General features: G+C 52.9%; 1 protein-coding gene across 1 annotated transcript in view; it reads right to left on the bottom strand.

The window, feature by feature from the left end:
* ADCY5 (adenylate cyclase 5) overlaps nt 1-24,637 on the bottom strand; it is a 158,874-nt gene extending 134,237 nt beyond the window's left edge. The window contains exon 1 of the mRNA XM_070370234.1: nt 22,918-24,637. Coding sequence (XP_070226335.1) covers nt 22,918-24,045 — 1,128 coding nt within the window. The 5' untranslated portion in view covers nt 24,046-24,637. The remainder of the gene's footprint in view (nt 1-22,917) is intronic.
* Between the last annotated feature and the right edge of the window lie 209 nt (nt 24,638-24,846).

The raw sequence follows: 24,846 nt of genomic DNA on the forward strand, positions 1-24,846 counted from the left end.
GAGGGAGTTCTGCCAGGGCAGTTGCCCACTGCACGTGGGCTCAAGTTGCCACTCAACAGAGCGGACAGGCCTGCAGTGGGGGCCATGCAGAGGTGGGAGTTCTGTGTGGGTGTGAAGAACAGGGGGCCAGGGACACATGAAACAATGGAGCCCACTGCCTCCCTTTCTGGGACCTCGTTGTCTGCCCCCTAGAAGGGCACAAGACCACACTGTGCTGTAGTGGAAGAGACTTAATGATCTGTCCAGAAGTCTTTTTATTTAACAGGGAAAAGCTGTGGGCAAGAGAGTTGAGCATGAAAACCTGAAATCTGCTGCCTTCAAGCATCCTGGTACACTCACCACAGCCCTGGCCTGGAGCCAGGTCTTCAAGTCTCAGCCTTCTCTGTAACTGCGTGTGCTCCTCGATGTTGTTGCTGTTATTATTACTGTTGTACTAATCATATTACTCCGGGTTCCTTCCCTGGCTATTCCGGGGACAGCACAGACATTAGCTCATGTTACTGTAGTCTTTACTGGGAAGCAGAAAACCACGCAGGCTTGGGACTGCCAGCTTCCTCCCTGGCAGAAAGGGGCCCTCAAAGGGTTTTGTTCAGCTCCTAATACAGCCACACTCTCTCTAACTTCTCTCAGCAAAGTGGCACCAGAGCTGAGCCTCGATTTAGATGAGTAGTTAAAGCGGCCAGAAGTTAAAGTACGCAAGACCATGGAAAAGTCAGGGCGGCACGGTGGCTGGAGGAGCTAGACATCTTGTTGATTCACCTCCTCTCCCAGTCTGTCCGTGGGATTTCCAGGGGCAGTGGGGAAGGGCAGGGTGTTTTATACAGATTAGTGTACAGCGCTGTGCTGTGGAGCGCAACAGCCTCAGGTGGTCACGTGGAGCCACTGAGGGTCAGACAGCTGTGGTCACTCGTCCAGGCTAACTGTACACAGGTGGCAGAGCTACCCAGGAGGGCCCACCTCCTTCCAGACCTTGTGACAATGGCTTCCAGGTCGGGCCCACCAACAGCAGACTTGGTCCCCCTCCTCGGGCTGCTGGGAACCCTGCGAAGTTATTGCACTCCAGAAGAGTCCAAGGGTTGAGTTCGGGAGAGAGGTAAACACACCAATTAATGAGATGGTCCCTCTCAAGTAGCGGAGAAGGACAGATACATCACAGTCTGTCAGGGGCCAGCACAATCTGGATGCACAGACCAGACAGGACTCCCCAACCATGCCTCCCGGGGAGAAACATCAGCGCTGACCTCGAAGACAGGAGATGACACTTCCCTGCACCTCAGAAGGAGGGGACAGGCCAGTTACCAGGGCTGCACTGGCCCTTGGCTCAGGAGCGGGTCACACGAGGCAACAGCTCAACAGGACACTTAGTCTTGAGACCACCAGGGGCCCCAGCCCAGCCCTCCCTGAGTGCCCACCCGTCCCACACCCTCACCTGCCACCCAGACCCACTCCATGAGCTTATTAGCACTAACCTTTAGTGCTCAACTGGCTCTTGGGCTTGTGAAATCCTGCCCCCCTACCCCAGCTATAAAACCCATCCCTACCCCACCCCTGGAGAGAAGGGAAGTAGAGGGAGGCTCCTGATTAAGGAGATGGACTTCTTGGTTCGGACTTCCTGTAGGGAGTTGGGAAGTTTCTCATCTTCCACATCCCCAGCTACAGCCTTGTGGCCCCCAGCATTCTACCCTCTTTTCAAGCTTTCCAAGCACCCAGGACCAACTGGGTCCTGATCCCACTCTCAGGGAGTTCCCAGTCTGAAGGAGGTGGTAGCATCTTCTGCCCTCAGGGAGTTCCCAGTCTGGTGGGGACAGACTCAGTCTCTGCCCTCAGGGGGCTCTCAGTCTAAAGAGGGAGACATGGTCCTTGTCCTCAGGAGCTCCTAGCCTCAATGGAGGAAATGCAGTCCCTGCCCTCACTCTCAGTCTGATGGAAGGGACCCCCTGCCCACAAGGAGTTCCCTGAGTCTGAAAAGGGCTGGCATTGAGTCCCACAGCAGAAAAGCCCCACAGTTGATGGTCCCTGTGGAGTAAGTCTCTAGTCCCAGGAGTGTGGTGTCTTCCTGAGGGGATGAGGAAAGTAGATGGCACATGCCCTAAGGAGGGTAGGGTGGGGTTGGCCAGCCGAGTGGGAGAAAGAGGGAGCCATGCCGGGACTCAGGCCTGGTTGCCACCACTCCAGCCCCTGAGCCCCTCGCTCCCTGCCTTGGAGGTGGCAGAAGCAGTGTTCCCAATTCTCACAGGTGCAAACCAAGGCCTGGGAGAGGCCCCAGGCAGCCTCTGGAAGCAGGAGGGTCCCTGCTGCTCATTCTCTTCTCCCATTGGTGCCATGCTGGTTCTGGGGAGTCCCAGGAGCACAGCTGGGGCTCCAACCTCAGAGCAGGAGAGCTGCCCTGAGGCACGGAGCCTGGATGTGAATGTGGGGATCCTCTCACACTGCTCACCCTGGTACCACACACAGTGCCCCGCGCACAGGTCTGTGTGGTTGGCGGGGCCGGCACCTGCTCTGCTAACAACCTGCTCTCCGAGGGAGAGAATGCTGGTCAGGGCCAAGTGCACACTGCCCCTCAGGTGGGACCTGTTCCTCCTGATGCTCCATGCTCTCAGCAGGGCCTGTTCATCTGACGACCAGAGCCCAGGCTTGTCCTCAGCAGGCTGGGAGCTCTCTGAAGGCAGAAGCCAAGTTCCCCTCCTCTGGAAGATGAGGTTTGGTGGGGCAGGGCAGAGGAGCAGGCCTTCTGTAGGAAGGAAGCTGGGCCCTCCTGCAACCTAACAAGGGGCCCTTAGATCTCCCAGGTCTTCCTGCTGGCTTCTCTGGAAAGATGGCTCAGGCAGGACCCATAGCATTCTCACACACATGGCCCCTTCCCAGGGCTGAACACCTCTGCGGGAGAGAGAACAGGAAGAGAGATGCTTTGGGAGTGGAGGTGTTTCTAGGGAGTGATGAGCGTGGGGAAGCCACTGGTTCCCATCACCCCACAGCCCTTCCTCTACCCTGACTCAGGCAGACCATCATTTCCCCCTTTTGCCTCCCATGCTCAGCCTGGTGGGTGCAGGATGGTTTTTCCAACGGGCTCTGGGTTGAAGAGTGTGTGTGTGTGTGTGTGTGAGAGAGAGAGAGAGAGGGCATGTTGTGTGTGTGTGTGTGTGTGTGTGTGCGCGCGCGCGAGTGTGCACACCCATCTGTCCTGGGGAGCAATAATAGTTAATAAATAAGTGAATGGCAAAAATAGCCTCAAAGGAGCTGACAGGCAGAAGGCCAGAGTGGCCGGGCGTGGGGCCAGCACCCTGAAATGCCAAATGTTAATTTAGCCAAAAAGAAAAAACGTCCATTTCAAGACCGCCTCCATTAGCCAGGGTCCGGGGCTGCTGTGGTTTCTGGCTCTGCCATAGCCCCTCCCTATGCATCCTAAGTGAAGCCCAGGCACAGAGGCCCCCTCGCTCAGTGTGAGGGTAATAGCCCTGGAGAGAAGGGGCCCAGGCAGGGGCACACAAGGTTATGGACCAGCAGGAAGCCGGCAGGCTGCTGCCCAGCCATCCTCCAACAGTCCACCCAGCTGGCCAGCCTTGGTGCAGTCCCAAAGGTCCAACCAGCTGGGGGAAGTTCTGGACATTGTCACATTCTCTCACCCTGGGCATGGGCCCTGCCCCACCTAGACACTCACTTGGGGGCGAGGGATTGGACTCAATGTCCTGGTTGTCACTTGACCTTGGCCAGATCCCTCCAGCATCTCAACTGATTTCTCTCAGGCTCTGAGTGTTCTCCACCCTGAGGCCTCTGGTGGCCCATGGGTACTTTTGTCTTCTGGGGCAGGTGTGCATGTCTTACTAAGTTACAGAAGGAAGCACATCTGGGAGAAGCAGATGTTTGCCTGCTCTCTTTGCTAGTGGTTCTAACCCTTCCAGAATCATCCTCAAGCTTATTTATTGGCCTCTCTAGATGGCACCCCACTCCAGTACTCTTGCCTGGAAAATCCCATGGACGGGCCTGGTAGGCTGCAGTCCAGGGAGTCGCTAAGAGTCGGACACGACTGAGCGGCTTTACTTTGACTTTTCACTTTCATGCATTGGAGAAGGAAATGGCAACCCACTCCAGTGTTCTTGCCTGGAGAATCCCAGGGACGGGGGAGCCTGGTGGGCTGCCGTCTATAGGGTTGCACAGAGTCGGACACGACTGAGGCGACTTAGCAGTAGAAGCAGCAGCTAGATAGGATTCTGGTCACATCCCTGCAGTCTCCCTCAGCCATGCATGTGCATGCGTGCTAAGTCACTCAGTCGTGTCTGACTCTTTGTGACCCCCCGTGGGCTGTAGCCCGCCAGGCTCCTCTAATTATGAGATTCTCCAGGCAAGAAAATTGGAGTGGGTTGCCATGCCCTTCTCCAGGGGATCTTCCTGATCCAGGAATCACACTCACGTCTCCTATGTCTCCTGCACTGGGAAGTGGGCTCTTTACTGCTAGCGCCACCTGGGAAGCTCCTCCCTCAGCTACAGCTACTGTCAAATTCAGGGAAACCTGGTTCAGCCCACTACCCCCTCCCCAATTCATACTCCCTCAGGGAACTCCTGGCTCCAGCTCCCAGGCTGGTGCCAGTCAGTGCTCGAGGCTGCCTCACTTGTGGAGGGTCTATGCTGGTCACTTGGTGGCCAGCACCCAGAATAAGGATGGGGCAGGGTGCAGGGAAAACCCAAGACCTAGTCCTTCTTCCACTCGGCCTTCTTTGGGAACTTTGGTAATGCAATTTTCTCCTACCCTGTTTACCACGGTCCATACACAAAGGACTTCAAAAGAAACACTAGGCTCTCCTATAAAGTGTGGGAATTTAAAAGCTTGTGTGCAGCCAGGACAGATCCCAGGTCATTTATGGAGGATGTATCTCTTGGCAGTCCCTGTGCTAAGGGCTTTGCATACATCATCACACAGAATGTTCAGTGCAAAACTCAGGGGCGGCAATTCTCATTCCATCCCATTCTGTGGAACACACTGAGGCTTAGAAAAGGCAATGAGCCTGCCAAGGAGAAACAGTTGGGACATGGAGGATCCGGGATTTGAACCATGTAGGCACAGGGAACACAGCCATGAGCACAAGGAGTCCCTGCCTGGGGAAGCTGACATTCTAACAGGGGAGGGGGAGTGGACAAGCAATGAACAAAGTCCTCTGTAAATATGCATTTTGTCAAGTGGTCCCCAGAGGGACACTGTGTCCAAGAGTGGCATCTTGGGCCCTCAGGTGCACGAGGAGCTCTGCTGGGGATCAGGGCGGCCAGGGTCCCAGAGGCCCAGAGAGGGAGGAAGTGCTCAGAGACTTGTGATCTCTGGGCACCAGGAGCTGCTTGGGTGGGGGTTCCTGGGTTCTAGAGGGAGGAAGAGCTAAGAGGTCAAATGTTTGGGTGCTTAACACCTAGATAAAGGCAGAGTCCTGGGAATTTAAGGAGAGAAGGCTGACACGAGATGTTTACTTATTTATTTGGCTGCCCCGGGTCTTAACTGCAGCACCCGGGATCTTTGATCTTTGTCACGGCATGTGGGATTTGTAGTTGCCGCATGCAAACTCTCAGTTGTGGCCTGTGAATTCTCAGTTGCGGCTTGCGTGATCCAGTTCTCTGACCTGGGATCGAACCTGGGCCCTTTGCATTGGGAGTGCAGAGTCTTAGCCACTGGACCACCAGGGAAGTCCCTGACATGGGATATTTAAATCCCAAGAAAAGATAAGAAAGAGAGCCCTCAGGATCCACCCCAGGTCCCCTGGGAAAGAGATGCTATCTGGTTCCCAGAGGCTGGGGAGCTGGTCTATTAGGGAGCAGAAGGGAATGGGTTTGGCACCATTGATAACCAAGGCAAGGAGAAATCAATAGGAAAACGCCCGGGTGCTCCCTGTGACCCTCCCCTTCGTGTTGAAGGCTGTGACCCTCGCCCCCACTCCACCTCCGCCCCTCCCGGGCCCTCTCCAGCCTCCCTAGACAAGGGCAGCAGCCTCCGCACTCAGCACCGCCTCTCCCTCACCCTGCAGGCTGCTCCCTCCAGCTCCACACACTAGAGCCACCTTTCCCAATACAGATGGGGCCATGCCCATGCACTGTCTTGCATAAAAACCTAGAGATGCCCACTGTCTCAAAAAACTCAACTGCCTTGGTCCAGAAATCTATAGGCTTCCCAAAGTAGTCCAACCTACCTTTGCCACACATACCTCTTTCCCTGCCTGCTACAGGCTGCATGCTTTGTTTCTGCTGTGAAAACTGCAGGCATCATGCAGCTCCCAGCAGGTGTGAGCGCCCATCTGTCCACTGCACTTGGGAGGTCAGAGCCGGGACTTGGAGCCAGGCTGCCCAGTTCATTGCGTGAGCTTGGGCCAGTTACCTAACATGTCAGTCTCAGTGTCCTCATCTGCAAAATGGGGGTGACCACAGCAGTGCTCACCTCCTGGGGCTGTTGTGGGGATTAAATGAGTTAGCAGAACAAACACAAAGCACTTAGAACAGAGTCGGGCATAGAGGAGGCACAACACACAGGCTCTGCCCTTGAGGGCACAGTCTGCAGCTTATTCATCTTGGTTTCCCAGCGCCAAATACATGGTAGACATCTGTTAAATAACTCAGTCCCACAAACATCTAACACCAGCACCTGGGGTCACACAGAGTCGGACACGACTGAAGTGACTTAGCAGCAGCAGCAGCAGGCAGAGAGAGAACTGACACGATAAAAATAAAGTCCATTTATTTTATATGTCAATTTAGGGAAGACGATGAATTTTCTTTGGGGATGTGTTGAGTCCAAGGAACTGGAGGGACACTGACCAGGACAATCAAAGGACAAGGACCCCTGAGGACCACACACCATCTGTGACTCTCAGTCCCCGAGGGTTGTATCATTTTTGTCACCGTTGCATTCCCCAACCAAACCTCTGGGGTGAAATTCTTTCTTTTTTGGCCCCAGCGCCCCTATTAATAGGACTTCCCAGGTGGTCCTAGTGGTAAAGAATCTGCCTGCCAATGCAAGAGACTCGGGTTTGATCCTTGGGTTGGGAAGATCCCCTGGAGGAGGGCATGGCAACCCACTCCAGCATTCTTGCCTTGAGAATCCCATGGAGAGAGGAGCCTGGTGGGCTATTGTCCATAGGGTGGCAGAGTTGGACACGACTGAAGCAACTTAGCACGCCCACATGCCCCTGTTAGTATACTCACTGGATGGACCTTCAGGGAATGTCTGATTTATGTGGCCCAGATGAAGAAACTAAGGCAAGGCAGATGTCTCCTGGTCAAGACCTCTGTGCCTACAGAGTCACAGCCGGCGGCCCTGCAGTCACCTGAGAATTCCTTTGTAAACTGCTCCTGTCTCTGGCGGTTGACATACGCTCAGCTCCCGGACCACTTCTTAGCTCTCATCCTCTGGGTTACAGTCCCTCCCTCACCTCTTCCAAAAGTCCCCTCACCTCTGCCCCCTGAGACCAGCACAGGCGCAGCAGAAAGGCCCCTCCTTACCTCAGTCTAACTGTCTCACTCTGCCTTTCCCAGCTACATCCTGGGGAAGTCGACCCAGAAACCTGTTTCTGTGGGAGCCAGATATCTCCCTCTCACCAGCCCTTATCATTTCGGGGAAGGGAGACCCTGTCAGCTGAATCCTTTCTCCACTGGGGGAGGCACTGTGGAGTGGAACTGTGTTTCTGGGGCAACAGGCTCACCTTTTAGGGTGCCGACTTGAGATGCAGATTCTGGGGGTTCACCTTAGACTTACTGCATCAGGCTCTCTTGACAAGGGGCCCAGGAACTTTTTTAATTGACTTCATGGGGAATTCCTGCACACACTAGTGTAAGAGCTGCCGGTGTCCTGGCTGAAAGCATGAGCTCTGGAGCCTGCTGTACCACTCTCCAAACATACAGCCTCACATAAGCCACTAACCTTCTCTGGGCCTCAATTTCCTCATCTATAAAATATTGTCTTTTTAAAAACCCATCTAAACGGAGATTACGAGGGTCAAATGAGTTACGGGGCTCAGCGCTGCCTGGCACACAGTAAGTGCCCGATATGTGGAAGGAATTAGTAATGTTGTCCTATCTTTAAGTTGAGCATCTCAGAAAGGCAAAATTTCCATCAGACTGAACATGCCCCCAAGGGAAGGACAAAGCCCCCTCATTTCTTCCCATGCCAGGGTCCCAGGAGTTGATCAGGACAGCAGCAAAGGCTGGTGAATGGAAAAGAAACAGAAATGCTGTTCCCAAAGGACAGCGCACCCTTGACCAGGCAGGCTATCAGGACACCTCCAAATCCAGAGCGGTCCCTGGAGCAAAGCAGGAAGGAGCAGTGCCCCCTCCCCAAGGAGTACCTGAGCTCAGCCTCTCCCCAGCCCTGGATGGAGGTAGATCATACAGCACCCCCTTCCTCGGAGCAGAAGGCCAGGCACCTGGCCCCATCTACTCCCACCGACCAGTCAGATAGCTCCCCCAGGCTTTCCACTCTAGGGGCCCGGAGAGGTCAGGGGTCACACAAACAGGGAGGGAGGTACCTCCAAGACCATCTGATACCCATTCCCTGGAAGGGCAGTTGCTGCACCATGGGGCTGGAACAAGTCAGGGAAGCATATGACACCCAGGTGTGGCCAGCCCGGTGGCTTCTCAGCTTCTGAAACCCAAGGCTCTGAGCCTCGGCACCTTCACTGGGGAAGAGAAGGCCCTGCTCCACACCACACTCAACTGCAGCAGGTCCTCTGAGCTCACCTGCCCACAGCCACTGCCTACTCCGTCCCGACCCTCTTAAATGAATTACAACTCGGGGTGTGAAGATCCAGTGGGGAATGCCTCACACATCAGTCCAGGGCCAGCCTCGTCCCTTCTCCCCATGTCCCAGCACCTCTCCAGTGTCTCCTCCCTTCTCCCCCCACACTCCCTGCACCCCTCTCAGCACAGAGGCTCCAGCGGCTGCCCTGGGACCCTCCTCCTGCTCCACAGCGGAACCACAGATGACACTCGGGGAAATGGGGTGGGGCTTGTTTCGCTGTCCATTCCCTTAAGAGAAACCAGCTCTGTACTTTAAATCCAGGCTTCGGGTGATTTTCCTTTTACTACTAGCAAACTGTACAGAGTGAAAGAAGGGAAAAAACCACTGGAGAATGCAGACTGAACCAGCCTCACAGACCTGTATGAGGCAGGGAAAGGCCTGGATGCCATCGCCCCCTGTGAGGAGAGGCAAACAGCAGCACCAGGGCCCGCTCCCGACACGCAGGACAGAGCAGAGGATGATCCCGGTTAGGTCCAGCAGTGCTTCCCTATAGATCCTTTGTCTGTGAAAGCTCCCCGAGGGAGAGGATGTAAATCAGCCCCACAGTCGTCAGGTGGCAAAGAAGCAGGGGCAGCAGACACTCGACACGGGGAAGATGTCAGATGTGGTGACTAACTGGCTTTTCTAGGCCATTGTCACCAATGCTGGAGAAATATTCCACTTTAAAAATAAATGTAAAGCAAAATCCAAAATTAACTCTCCCCAGATAACCCCTTTCCGAAATCAACCATGTCATAATCCACATGTGGCCATTCGTGGAGGATTTAACCTGAGGATGTCTCCCTGTCCTGAGATAGGGACACTTCCCAGGCCTCAGTCCACACATGTGGGGCTTTTCAATCCTCCCGGTCCTCAGATGAAGCCTGGTTTCATGTGTGTCTCTCAGTCCTCCCAGAGCATAAGGGCTAGAGCAGGATCCTTGTACATTCCTAGCCAAAGGTGCTAGGAAAGAAGTAGCTTTAAAGTCCACAGGAAGGAAATCCTTTCCGGGGGGCGGGGGGGAAGGCCCTTCTCTCCATCACCTTTCTTTACTCTAAGTCTTTGCCATGCGTGTTGACAACAATACACGCAGACGGGGAGTCTCTGACTATATAATAATTCCTTGCACATTTCATGAGCTTAAGGGTCAAAGAAAAAAGTAGTGCTGGACTCACACTGCCATTTGCCTGCTGTTTAACTGTGCAAATTCATTCATTCTGTAACAGACGTCTACGACAGACACTGTCCTAGTTTACATTCCAGTTGGAGGGAGACTCACAAAGACTAACGTACAATTTCTCCCACTGTTGTATCCGACCCTTGGGACCCCATGGCTTGTAGTCCACCAAGCTCCTCTGTTATGGGATTTCCAAGGCAAGAATACTGCAGTGGGTCGCCATTTCCTTCTCCAATTCTGAGAGGAAATACCACATAAAAAAGAGAGAAGGGAAGAGTTAACAGTGATCAGCAGGCCTTTGGGTGTAGCCCTCAGGCCGTCAGGAGCCTTGAGTGAGATGTGCCTGTCTGCCAAGATGGCTCCGTGGAGCGCACGGTACAACAGTCGTTTTCTAAACTATCCTTGCAGTTATCACAACACTGTGCTAAGCCACTTATTGAGCCACGTTTGGGGCTAATTGCTGGTGATAAGAGGAACATAAATATACTGAGCCACAGCCTGGCCTGATAAGATTTTATACACCAACCACCAACCAAGTTTTCTTCCCCTATTACACACCTGCAATAATTTTTAGTGGTCATCAGTCTTTACTGAATCACCACAATAAACCCCTTTCGATATAAACAACTCTCCTTTCGACACAGCCATAAATCAGACTCAGCGTCATCCCCCCGAGCCCTCTGCTGACGCAGGGAGGCTCAGGGCAATAGTTCCCATCTGTGGTGCATGTCAGAATCAGCAGGAGCGTCCCCAAATGCTGATGTCCAGGCCCACTACAGATAGCCTGGGTACCAGGGTTATATAAGAACTCCTAGATACACCTTCCTGTCCCACGCCTCAAGTTCTGTTGGGTGACTGGAGGTTAACCCACCCCGAAGTTGATGTCTCAGTGCTGGGCGTTCGAGGTGAAAACAGAGCTGCCACCTGCACTGCGATACAGGGCAATCAACCATAAGGAAGTTTATAACACACTGTGAGAGCTGCTCTTTCATGGGGTTGCTTGGAACAGCATGAAGAATACTGTTTGGAATTTGTGTAGTTAGCCATGCTCATATTTACAGTCCTTACAGTTGAGCTTGCCTCCTGGCGAGTCTCTCAGGTTTTCCCACATCTTACAGCTGGAAAGAGGGAAGTGGGAGGACTCAGGAGGAGGAAAAAGGATACCAGAAAAAAGAAGAAGAAGAAAGGGGACCAAAGATGAGAGGGAGAAGCAAACGCAGACAACAGGGGACCTTCCTGACATTACCAGACAGACCAGCAGGGAACCCACAAGAAGGAGGGCAAAGATGGAAAGCAGTGTTTCCTAAGATCACACCCCCAGGCTCAGAGCCCCGTGCCAGCAGGGCACAAGCTCACCTTGGTCAAGGGAGGGAGCCCTGGCTGTCAAGAGTCAGCATTCCCTATGGAACATGCAAATGGGAACCACCTGCTTCCCACAGTGCTGGGCAGCGGGGGTCAGAGAGTCAGGAACATTCAGTAAATATCTGAGTATTAAAACAGATGAGGCCCCTGTCCTCAAAGAGCTGACTGACAAGTTGAAAGACAGATAGATAAACCTACTGAAATAAAATTATAAACCAGTATGAGTGCTCCAGAGGAAAAGAAGAGGGTGTTTCAGAGTGACTCTGATGTTAAATGCTGAGTGTCAGATGTTGCAAAGGCAGGGCTCCTTCCTTGGCAGGGAGGGGTACAAGCCTACCCTGCTCACCCAGGATTCAGTGACCATCACTCTCCCTTGGCTGCCTCCACTCAGCTGTCAGGACCAAGGTGCTTCTGAGCAGTTGCTACCCTTTGGGAGCCCGTCAAACGATAGCCAGGTCCCTCTCAGGCAGTGTGGTGAAATGGTTACAAGAAAAGGGACTTGGCCAGAGGAAGACTCGGGGCTTGGGCCTGTTAAGTGAATAAACAAACAGCAAAGGAAAACGGCAACCACTCCAGTATTGCCTGGGAAATCCCATAGGCAAAGGAGCCTGGTGGGCTACAGTCCATGGAGTCAAAAAAGAGTGGGACACATGGAATTCTCCAGGCAAGAATACTGGAGTGGGTCGTTCCCTTCTCCAGAGGATCTTCCCAACCCAGGGATCTAATCCAGGTCTCCCACACTGCCAGCAGATTCTTTACCATCTGAGCCACCAGGGAAGCCCAAATCACCACACTCATCCCCAAAAGAAAATGTGAAAATAAAATCTTGAAAATCCACTTAGCAAAAGAATGGCACTTGGGCAGGAGTTACATTTTCCTTTATTTTTCTTGAGAAGAGTGACAAACAACAGAAGTGGCTTTGAAGCAGGATATTTGGGGTACTTGTTAGGATGATGGTGGTTTGGGTGAGCTGGGCTCTAAAGACATCCTAGAGTAAACGCTAAACTGCTCTATCCACTAGATGCGACTCTACAGAAAAACCCCAGATGTGACCTCCGAGAAGTGATGCTGATGTGTACCCAGCTGCCTCCTCCCTTCCTGCCTCTGTTCCACCCATGCCACCAGAAGCCTGGATATGAGGGAGCCTTACACCCAGACCTAAGCTACCCGGCATTGTGTCTGACCCCTCTTCAGGTCTGCATCCCTCCTGACCCATCCTGAAGCTCACTCAGGGGCCCTTCACAGGTAAACATCTGATCCCAGTTGTCCTCTAAACACTTTCACGCTGTCCCCTCTCACAGCATCGCTGCAGGCTCCGGAAGTGACAAATGATTTAATGCCTATCTGAGCCAGACACCCCATGGGAAGGAGGTGTCACAAATGAGAAACCATGTGTTCCACAACCACCCAAGACAACTGCTTGAGAGCAGCTATGCCTTCTATAGCCTCTTTAAGTACGACGGGGTGGACTCAGGCTGGGTTCATACGTGCAAAGAGCACTGGATTTGGAGTCAGGGATCTGTATTTGTGCAGCAGCTCCTAAGCTAACTAACTGGCTGTGTGACCTGAATGAGGTCACTCAACCTCTCTCAACCCCTACTTCCTCCTCTTCAACACAATATCAGCAGCACAGGTCTGTAATTATGAGAGCTCACATATGCATTACCTTGTCTGGGCACTCAACAACAGAGTCTGTCAGTCAGGAACTTATCCTCAGTTTAGAGAGGGAATGGACTGAGCGAGAGTAAGGCAACTCAGGATCACCCAGCCAGGGCGTTCTCCTGGGCCCCAAAGCCAGTGTCTGCGCCTCCTTAACTCATCACCTCCTCAGGGCAGTAGTGAGAAGCAAGTAAGATTACGCAAGGTAAAGTCCTTTGTCATCTACAAAATGCTAATCAAAGGTCAAAGTAGTTGAGTCTTTTGGCTGATATTCGAGACATTGTCTAGGGGACAGAAAGCCATACATTTTTAAGAAGCAGAAATTCAAAACAAATTATATATATATAACACAAGACAAAAAATACATTTTTTCACATCATCCCACTAGTCCAGAAACAACCGTTCTGGTGAGAAACATATATCATCAGATAGGAGGGAGGGGCCAGGGTTCTGAGTTTGCCACAGAGTTCTGTCCTTGATGCATTTTTAAAAATATTTATCTATTTAGTTGGCTGCAATGGGTCTTAGTTGTAGCATGTGGAATCATTGTTGTTTTTTTTCAAGCTGTGGCATGCAAACTCTTAGTTGTGGCATGTGGGATCTAGCTCCCTGACCAGAGATCGAACCCAGGTACCCTGCATTGGGAGCACAGAATCTTAGCCACTGAACAACCAAAGAAGTCCCTGTACCTGATACATTTTTGCCCCAGTAAAGTGATCACTCCACTCCCTAGTGTTCAAGTCAAACCGGATTAGAATCTCAGTTTCTCTACTCTCAATTTGGATTTTTCCTAGAAAAGGATCCTCAGACAAGGATTTGAAAGAAGTGGTTTGCCTGGGAGGTGACCCCAGAAAATATTAGAGAATGGAGAAATGAGAAAAAAAAAAAAACAGGGGAAGAAGACAAAGAGAACGGAAAGATGGAAGGAAGATCGAGGAGGGAGGAAGGAAGGGAAGGAGGGAGAAAATAAAGAAGGAAGGAAAAAAAGAAAAATAGTTTTCCAGCCTGTACCACTGTGGACAACCAGAGCTGTATCCTGTAGGCCTGGGGGCTAACAAGAAGGCTTGTCTCCGTTACACTCCCCCCACACCAGGGTCAAGGGAGCTAGGGTATCTATCCACTAGCGCCCAACAGTCACTGGTTGAGAGCTGCTCTGGGGATGGGCACTCCCTCCCCAGCACTTCTGACCTGCCCCACAAGCAAGCAGAGAGGCTCAGGGCCAGAGAAAGCCCTCAGGTGCTGACAGCTGGCAGTCTGGCTGGCAAGAGTGAAAGGTACATGCCCAGGGAATATGAGCAGGCGCCGAACCATCTGCTGTGCTTGATCACTGAGTGACCTTGGGAAAGTTACTTACCTTCTCTTATCCTATATTCTGCAGCCCTGAAATAGGGGTAAGAATGTCTTTCTCTCAGGATTGATAATAAGTAAAGTCATATATGTAAGGGATTAGCTTAGTGCCAAGCTCGCAATAAAATCTCAATATATACTCATTGTTTTTAATCGACATTCTATAAAGTCTTCCTCCTTTTAGATGGTAGGAAACAAAGCAAACTGGGGAACTCTGTTTGGACCCAGGATGCTCTGAACAGCCCATCACCACTTTCTCGTAGGCAGCCAGGCCCTCAGCGAATGGACCCGCCCCCGCACCAAAGGTCACAATACAGAGCCCAACAGGCTCCATGTCTAATGACAACAGAAAACCCTTAAAGGAAACCGAAACTAGATAAAGGAGGCATCTCCCTGGTCCCTTCCAGTCCCATCATTTTACTTTATAAAGAATTTTGGATGCAAACAGAGAATGAGACTTTTAATGCAGGCTGCTCTGTCTCCTTTTTGAAGTAGAAGAGCCCCCAAACAAACAAATGCCCATATCTAGATGACCTTGCCTAGGCCTATCCCTGAGGCAGGGGGCTGGATGCTGAGATCCTCCCAGCCCCTGAAGCAGGGTGTCCCAACGTGAGTTCCAACAGACACTAATGCCTCTGCTATGCTCCTTCAAAAACTGGCTCTGGGGTCAAATATGTCTGATAATGGCTTCATGCAAAAACCCCTTCTTGGCAAATTCTATGGCATATTAACATATGAAAAGCTTTAAAGTTCTACAATAAAGAATTCTGATCAAGCCAGTATTTCTTAAACTTACCTGACACAGGACTGAATGTGTGTACGTGAAACATTCAGCAACATCCCTCCAAAGGACAGTTAGTGGGAGCGTCTGGGCTAAAGGCAATGCTAAGTGCTGGGGCCCGGGCTGAGTCATCTCTGGACCCTCGTGGCCTAGCACGCGCCTGGTACACAGTAGGCACCTAATAAATGGTTGTTGTCTGAATGAATGGGGAGAAGGCTGAAAGAATGACTTAATAATGGTTTTCAAATCTGTGAAGGGATATAGTACCGGCACTGCCAGGCAACAGCTCTCTGTTTCCAAGAAGACACACGTTCTAAATTGCAGCAGGAGGTACTCTGGAAGCCCTGCTCGGAGTTTAGGATAACAATCCACCAAAATAGGCTCCAAGCCGAGCCGCATCGCTTCCTTCTGTGGAGGTGTTGGTCTAGCACTTCAGAACAGCCGAGAGTGTGCGTGCAGCCGTCCACCCACCCCACCACCCGTTCATTCATTCATTCAAACCCTCACTGAACACCTACTACGTGTCATGTACCGAGGTCCCTCAGGACCCCTTCCAAGAGCCAAGTGGGACTATGGCAACCTGTGAGACAACCCCCAGGAAGCCCCTAAGGAGACGGAAGAGGAGGCCACCCAATGTGAGATCAAGAAGCCTCAAAGCCCAGAAGCAAGAGCCGATAACCCTCCCAGAGCAAGAAGTGTGTGTATGTATATGAGGTGGGGGGAAGACTGTCCAGGCTGACACATGAGGCAGGCCCAAAGAATAAAGCCACTACTGTTTCCCAGTGTTTGCTTGTTTACCCCCCTCTTCTTGTGACTATATCCCATTGTTCCAGACAGCATCCCTGCCCCCACTTCCAAGCTCTTCCCCTCCCCACACTCACAGCTCCAATCTCCTCTTCCTTGCCTGACATCGTACTGTTCCTCCTTCAAACCATCTCCTAGTTCCTGACCTCTTGCCTACCCCTGATCTCACTTTCCACATTCTGTACCACCCCTTCTGGACCTGGGGTATCCTCAGTGTTTTTCATATTCACTTACCAAATGAATGAGTAAACCAGGACTCAAACTAAGGTCTGTCTCTCTGCTGACCACCCTCACCACCACTACCACCACCAATACTGAGCCAAAGATTGCTTTGCCTCAATCAAGAGTAGGGGGATGGGAATGGCTGGGAGGCAGGATGGGAGGTACAGGCAATCTTTCCCACCCCCTCTCACCACTACCAGTCACCTTCCCCTCCGCATCCTACAACCAATATACTCACCAGCCCCACTGGGACATCTCCTAAGGGGCCTGCAAGTCTGCAGTGATTTTGTGACTTTTAAACAGAGACCAAGTTAGGCATGACGACAGACATCCCAAAAGACTCAGCAGGCATTCATGCTGTAGCAAGACATGAAACCATAAAATTCAAGGGTTGGATGTGAACTGAATGGTTATCTTGGCCAATGATCCCAAACCTAAGAGTTGGTCATCAAGATCAGCTAGAGAGCTTTGAAAACTAGATCCAAGCTGGCAAAAAATATAGATCCCTTCCTGGGACCCACCCCAGACCTTCAGAAGCAGAGTCTTCCGTTTCCTCAGTCCAGTCTCCCCTTGAATACCTCCACTGACACAGCTGGCTACCCCAGGGGGCTTTTGGTGTAATGGCTACAACCCCAGAGGCTGGAAAGTATCTTCTACCTGGATAAGGAAATGGTAACCCACTCCAGTATTCTTGCCTGGAGAATGTCATGGACAGGAGTCTGGCGGGCTACAGTCAAAAGGGTCCCAAAGAATCACACACGACTGAAAATTCAGCACGCACACACCTGGAGCTGAAATCTGTCTACTATTTCTACCCATTTACCCCAACTCTGCCCTTGGGAGCAACCAAAAATAAGTTTAGTCCCTCTTCTAACATCTGATAACAGGGATCCCAGCAATAAATAACACTTTGCCCGTGTTTCTGCTTTCTCACCTCCCAGCTAAACATCTCCCACTCTTTCAAGTATTCTCTTAGAAGTCAAGGTTTCCAATCCCCTGACCAAACTAGTACCCTCCTCTAAATTCTAGAATCAAACATAGAATCTCAGATGGGGCCTCAGTCTTCCTATCAACTGGATATGCCCACAAGCCTGACCCTACTGGCCTTTTCCAACAGCTAGACCAAAATGCTGCTTCCCATGAAGCTCATGGTCTGTTAACTAGAAACTCCCAGATTTTGTTCATGATGTTGAAAAAGAGTTCTTCCCTGTCCTGGATTTGAATGTTACCTGGAGAAAAGAGGTGGGTGGGAGGGGAGTGGGGGGAGTAGAGCTTTCCAATTATCTTCATGGAGTTTTGCATTTGGGAGAGAAAATCAATACTGACTGCCCTCCACTAGCAAGCTCCCCCCACCTGATAGGCATGGAGGAAAGAAAGATATGCTCAAGTGTAACTTATGTAACTGCACCCAAAGAATTTCTGGGCCACAGTCATATGGGACTCCAAGAGAAAACTGTTTCCATTCCCAACACAGAGGATGCTCCTGGGAAGTAAATGGCCATTGGCCAGAACTACCACAAGATAAATAAAGTTAACAGAGGTGCCAAGCAGGCCGCCATGACTGAAAGTCATCCGGCAAGAGGCCGTACACTCGCAGAGAGGCTCTCACCTCCCTCCCCCAACACACACCCCTCCCCTGGCTGGGCCCGAATGGGTGCTCCACAGCCCTACACCCTCTGACAGAGTAACTGTGGCCAGGGCCTGTCTGCACAGGACAGCTTCTGTCCAGGCCTTTTACACTGATTTTCAAAACTCTTCTGTGAGGCTGGGCAGGTTTTGGTGCTGGGGTTTAATGCATCGTTGGTGTCCTCTTTATAGACAGACACGAACACACGGTTCTGTGCTCCACAGCACACAGACCTCATGCTCTTGCTCCAGATTAAAACTTAGATAGAATTATTAACCGTCAACATTCCCAAAGCACAGCAGCTGACCATTCTGCTCCCTGGCCAGGCCTCTGCCACTCCTGAAGTCCTCCCCACAGGCATCGAGACACCCCTATCTGGATGTGCCTAGATGACCTCCTACCTAGAAGCCTTGCTGGACCCCCACCCTGAGGCTTGTGCCTCCCTCCAAGCACCCCCTCCCCATCGCAGAGATAAGGAGGCCACATAATCAAAACAATTAGCAAATACAATTAGCACTGAGGCAAAACAAGCAGACCCTCCCTGGCTACAGACTCAGAGCCACCCCCCCAACCCCAGCCTACTGTTGCTGCTGGGGTTCACCACGGCCAGATTTCTCCTGTCCAGAAAAGTGGGTGATGGGGAAAGTAACTGGTGGTAGATGACCCCTGGTGTCATGTTGAAAGTGTGTGGCCTTCTCCACACCATCCAGCAAGCAGGGAGGCAGCGGCAGCCAGCAGGGCACACAGGGCAGACACGGTGACCCACCACCACACAGGCCTCTGGGCCAAGTTCCTGAGCGAGGTGGCGGCTCACCACAGGGCTTACCGGATGGCTGAGTGAGTGGGCAGCTCGGGCTTTTGAAAGGGAAGGGCGAGACTCCATGGGGGCAGGGGAACTGACCGCTCAAGTCTAGCCCCCAGGTTCATTTTGGAAAGTAGGGGCATGTGCATCCAGGGTACTTCCCTGGGGAGCCAGAGGTCAAGGTGAGAAGGTCGATCAAGGCCCAGAATCAGAAATGCAAACAGCCACAGGAAGTCAGCCACGAACAAAGAATAAACAGGACAGAGCTGTGATGATTTCCTTTCAAAGTCAACACAAAGGCTTCCCTCAGCCCACCTCCATAACCCAGGCCAGCACACACAACAGATACACACACACAAACACACACACATGCACACACATGTTCACGCACATGCACATACATACTAGAGCCTGCCCACATGACAGACAGACACCCACCCTTCAGCCACAGTAGTCATTTCTTGGTCTGCTTCCCCACCCCCATCCAGCCCAAGTATGGACACTCACATGTGCTCATGGTCACAGAACATCACTCACATAGCGCAACTGCCATTCTGATCACTGGAACAACTGGTGACAGTTGTGGGTTCAAACAGGCACAGAGGAGGAAATGCAGAAAATCACTGAGTTTCTTCAAAAGGGACCGAGGGAAGCAAGGAAGGAGCTGAAGACAGGCTGGGTAGGGATGGGTCAGCCCACACCACAAGGGCAACCTCTGACAGCTCTCCCAGGCTCACAGGGACCCATACAGGGTCAGAATCTTCTTTTCAAAAACTGTATCAGGTGGGTTTAATGCTGCTGCAGACTAATAATATCCCACATCTGAACAGGACTCTCTACTTTTCAAAGCACTCTTCCATCCATTATCACCTCCGAGAGTAACACTGGACAAGCAGAGACACTCATCTCCTTTGCCAAATGACTGTCCATCCCCATAAGACCCAAAGATGTTTTCTCCAAAATAATCTCTAATAGCTAAGCATATGTAATAGTTGTGTGAGCATACTTGTTTGTGTGTGAGTGCATGCAGAGGCTTTATGTAGCAGAGTGGGATACAGTCAAACAAAAATGAGGTTGCCATGGCAACAGGCTCCGGCATCATTGCAGCCTATTAACACAAGTGAGGAATGTGTTTGGCAGATGCTTGAGTGTTATTTATGGTATGGGTGTAGCAGAGGGACTTCTAACAGGCAAAGAAGGAAAAAAAAAAAACAACCCATGACGCTCCTACTGTATCCCACCAAGGAGACGACAGTGAGACGAGCACAGAAGGCGAGCCTGAGAGGCTGCAAAACAGGGAGTAAGAGATGGGGAAGCAGAAAAGCAGGCAGGCAGAGGAGAGGAGAGCAACAGGGGACTGGAGGAGGAGGAAAGTGAAAGGAAGTGAGAGAAAAAGAGCGGGGTGGGGGGGTGAATACCAGGAGAAGAGCTGGAGCAGGGGATACAGCAAAAGGAAGAAACATCATCCCCCACCTTGGGGGATGCCAAGGGCTGCCCCACCTTGCCTCTCAGTTTCCTCTTGAGTAAAAACCATCAGGAGGCATCAGATAAGATACTAGATGTTTCTCCCTTCTAACTGAAGCAAAGGGCAGAGCCCAAGACAGAAGAGGGACAGGGAAAGAATAAAATACCGAGATCAGATACTGATGTTGAAGGTCTGAGCTGTGGGGCAGCTGGCAAGGGGACCAGTCTCTCATGAGAAGTGAAAAAATGCCAACAGATTCCTGAGAGCCTACTCTGTGTCCAAGGTCATGGAGGCAGATTCCCAAAGCCCCAGTATTAAAAACCACACATTGCTGGCCCATTTACCTGGATGTGTATCTTCATCAAAGATAAGAATAAGGCATCTAATGGAGGCCATTCTCCAATACCTGCTACTCTGGGGTAACCTGAGGCAGAGGGTAATGCTTGATTGTCTCACTAATATTTCCCACCATCCAATAAGATTTGCTCAAGAAACACAAAGTTTATATCATAATTAGAAAGGCAAATGAAATACAAACCAAAAAAAGATACAGTTTTGTCTTAAGTCAACTACAAAGAATGCTTGCATTCTGATTATCATGGACCATTTCTAACAAGTTCTGCTATACTCAGCACAGCAGGTCATGAGAAGTGCAAATGTATGCAAGAGCCTACAGACAGGGGAAGGTCTGAAGACCACAACTGGATAAAAGAAGCATGAGTTGGGAGGTGTGCAGCTGGGGAAAGAAGGGAGAGAGACTGGGCTGAGGAACTAGATGGGAAGTCAGTCAGCTGGCTCTGCCGCCGCAGTGGCACCTTCATGCTAAGATGGAGATGGAACACCCCAGGTCCAGCGCTGCCATCCTGGGACCTGACTCCAGTCTCCTGAAATCACTCACCTCGGATTGTCTAGGGCTGTAATCAGGCCCTGAGTCCCAACTCTGGTTTCAGTAAACACTCTGAATGATCCTGGAAACTTCTGCTGCTCCATGTGCATGCCATGCCTGTCTTTCTGCAGAAAAGCCATACCCACCCAAGCAACCTGCCTCCCATTCAAGCCAGGAACAACCCTCAAAGATAAAAAACTCATATGCCAGCTTGTGTCCCCAGCTCAAAACATTTGGAGCCTTTATAAGCACTAACAATAGCAGTTAACTTTTTTTCAAACCAGCTCTCAATAGGTTTTTCTCTTAAGTTTAAAGATGATCTCTAAAGATTTTTTTTCCTTCTGATCCCAGATCAGAAAAACTTCTTTAGCATCAACAACCCCAATTACTTCACTCATTGGAATACAACCAGTTAAGCAATTATGAAATCCCTATATATTCAACACAGTGCTAGATAAGGCAGAGATGGTAAGGAAAAACACATACACCTCAAGAATTCTGCATCCAAGGGGCTTACATTGGATGGGGAGTAAAACCAGGGGCACTCAGGAATAAGTAAGTGCCCCACCCTGTGGCTCTGACTCTGTTGTTGGCCATGCAGAAGAGGGAGAGGCTGACATGGCTGGAATGGAAGGAGGGCTCCTTGCAGAGGTGAGGCTTGGCACAGAGGGGGTAGAACTGGAAGGGTCATGCATTATCCTCTCATTTGCTAGACAAGGAACCTAGGGCACGGAGGGGCTGCAGATCCCCTCCTTCCCAGTCACAGAGTGCCTTGAGGGTACACCTGGAGTCCAGCGCCATGAAGCCCACACTGGGACTATTTTGAGAAAGCCAGGGGGTACAGGACAGCCCCTGAAGAAACACACAGTCCTCAATAGGATTGAAGTCCGAGAAAAGGCACTAAAAGTGGGGAGGCCATGCCTGGAATTCAGTTAGTTAAGAAGTTCTGTAGAGGAAGCAGATGCCCAGAGAGAGGTAGGGGGTGCAGTAGGATCTACAGTCAAGAGACTAGACTGCAGCAAGGGCCCATTTGACTCTCACAGCCAAGCTGCAGCACAACCAAGTAGGCTGAGCAGGGGCCAGTGGAAGAGGCGAATGGCGCCACGGACAAGGGCACTGCTAAGGGGAGAAAGTGTGCTTGTCAGAAGAGCCAATCTCATCAAGGTCACCATGGCAAGCACGCCTTCCTCTCATAAGTCTTCAGAAGAACCACCAGTTAACCAGACAGAAGTTTTATTTCCTCCTTATCCCATCATTGGAGGCTCACCTAACTCATCCCAGAAGTGATAAAAAGCCCCCACCACAACTAATAACCAGGAGCACCCACATGGAGGGGTCCTGACATAGGACACTAGCTTTCTGCTCAGGCCAGGAGAGGACTGTCCACCCAAAAGGTTGCTTCCCACTTTTGCTGAAGGCAGCTCTTTGGCTTGTGGGCACTTTCACAAAGGAAACACATTTGTCAGTCTTCCCTCAATTTCAGGTATATTTCCAGCTTTCAAACCCCCAGTCTCAGGCAACTGGCAGGGTTACCGTTTCTCCTCCCTAAGACTAGGCAAGGAGTTCCTAGGGTTTCCCCTCATCAATCCTCCATCCAGGACTCAACTGACTCACTACATCCAGGACTCACTACAAACTATCAGTGGCTCTCCCCAGGGAGAGGTTGGAGAGGGATTAGAGGGTCCAGTCACTTTGGTCAGGGGCCATATATACAGGGACAGAAGCATAGGAAGAGAAGGGGACCTCTCCAAATAATTTTCTCCTCCAACCCTCCTTCCTCATTAGCATCCCTACAATAATGGATAGGGTTTAGTGTGTCTATCAGCGGGAAGATTACATAGAAGAGCACCCTTTTTGTAAAGGAAGATGCTGGGGCTCAGAGTGCGGGGTCAGAGGCTAGAAGACACCACACAGCTGACAGAGCCATGTCTCTCTGGATCTTCTCACCAGTTTAAAGGGTGAAGGTGGCTTGCCTCTCTTTGGAGTCAGGCCAAGGCCTGCACACCCTACTATACAGTCCCTGTGCCCAGGTGGGCCCCTACCTGCTTGAGCAGGAACTGATCCTGGGCGTTGGTGCGCAGGGCGATGGCCAGGTGGAGGGCGGACAGGAGCACCCCGCTGAGTACCGCAGCCCGCATGCGCACGGGCAGGAGCGTGTAGATCGTATAGATGAAAAACACAGTCCACCAGATGCCCTCGGAGGCACTGCGCGGCTGGGGCAGCAACAGGCCCACCACCTGGACGGCCAGCACCACGGCGATAAGCGCGTAGCAGGCCAGGCCCATGTGGTCCTGGTGGAAGGCGGCGCGGTTGCAGAGCACGGCCATAACGAGGATCACACCCACGGCGGCCGCTAGGACGGCCAGGTAGGGCAGCTGCAGCGGGGGCCGTGCCGCGTGGAAGGCCAACATGACTAGGCACACGAGCACCAGCACAGCCATGAGCATTGTGAGGCTGCTCTGGTTCAGACGGAAGAAGTAGCGCTGGTACAGCCGCTCCAGCTTGTCCGATGGGAACTTCTTAGAGCGGAATATCTGCAGCAGTGCCAGGCAGCAGGCGCCCAGCGACAGCACCGCGCCAGGCCCCGCGCCCGAGCCTGCCGAGCTGCCCCCATCCCCGGACCCTTCGTCTTCCTCGACGGCGCCGGCCTCCAGATCGTCGGCCGCGCGGCCCTTGCCACGCCGCTCCTCCAGGCCTAGCTCCACCGAACGGGGGCGCACCTCCGTCCCGCCCGCTGCGGCGGCCGCAGCCGCCGAACCGCCGCCGCTGCCCGCAGGGGGCGCCCGGGTGCTGCCCCCGCCGGCCGCGCCCCGCCGCTGCCGCCGGCTGCCGCGACCGCAGTCGTCGCCGCCGCGCTCCTGCCAGGCCGACTTGGAACGGAAGCTGAAGCCGAAGCCCCCGGCCAGGGGGTCATCGCCACTCAGCGGAGGATCGTCTTCGTCGTCGCTGCGCCAGCGGCTGGCCAGGCGCTGTTGCTGCTGCGGGGTCACCGCCCCCCCAGGTCTCTTGGTGGAGCCGCGGGCCGAACCCCCGGGGGCTTGGGGGTAGCCATTGGCGCGGGAGTCGGCCTCTCCCCACGCGGAGCGGTGTTCCGGGCCTCCCCGGGACGCCGGCGCCGCCGCTGTCTGCGCCGCGTAGCCCGGGGGGCTCACGCTTTTGGAGCTGGACATCCCCCCCTCGGCCTCGTCGTCTTCTTCCTCCTCCCCCGGAGGCCGGGCCGGGGGTCTCCAAGGGGAAGGTGGACGGCCGAGCAGGGGGACCAGGCTGGGGTCACACGTCGGGGGCGGCCCGGGGCCCTGGGCAGTAGCGGGGCATCTTGGCACCCCCGTCCTGAGGGGAGAAGGAGGGCAGCGGGAGAGCGAAAGGGAGGCAGGCACAGCCCCGAGGTGAGAAGTGGCTGAAAATCCGCGTCGGGAGCCCCAGGTCCGAGAGGGAGTTGGCTCCGAGCTGGGGCAGCGGGGACTGCTGGAGCTGCTGAGCCGCGCGCAGAGGGACGTCCGGACTCCTGGCTCGCGTCGAGCTCGACAAGGACCGGAGTTGCGGACGAGGCGGGACGGAGAGGTGTCCTTGCGGGCGGCACCTCCCCGGGGCTTGCAATGCCTGGGCGCGGCACTCGCAGACTCTGCCTAAGCGGAGACCAGCGGCACGCACGGCGAGAAGGCAGTTAGGACGGCTCGGCAGGGGTCCCGGCGTGGAGACGAAGTGGGCGCCCTTCCCTCGCGGCGGACTGGGAGCGACTGGGAGGTGCGGGCGCCAGCCAGCATTATTTTCTTACGAGGGGTGGGGAGGTGGGATGGGGGGGTGGAGAGGACGGGGGAGGGGGCGGCGGGCGGAGCAACAGCTCCAGAGCCCTGCGGGGAGGGTCCTGGAGCCCAAGGGCGCCGTCGCCCTCATCCCCCACCACCTCCCGCGGCGAGAGTGGGAGCTTGGCCCCGGCCAAAGCCGAGCCCAGCCTTCAGCGGGTCCGCGCA

The sequence above is a fragment of the Bos mutus genome, chromosome 1 (assembly GCF_027580195.1).
Source record: "Bos mutus isolate GX-2022 chromosome 1, NWIPB_WYAK_1.1, whole genome shotgun sequence".
In the NCBI taxonomy this organism is placed as follows: domain Eukaryota; kingdom Metazoa; phylum Chordata; class Mammalia; order Artiodactyla; family Bovidae; genus Bos; species Bos mutus.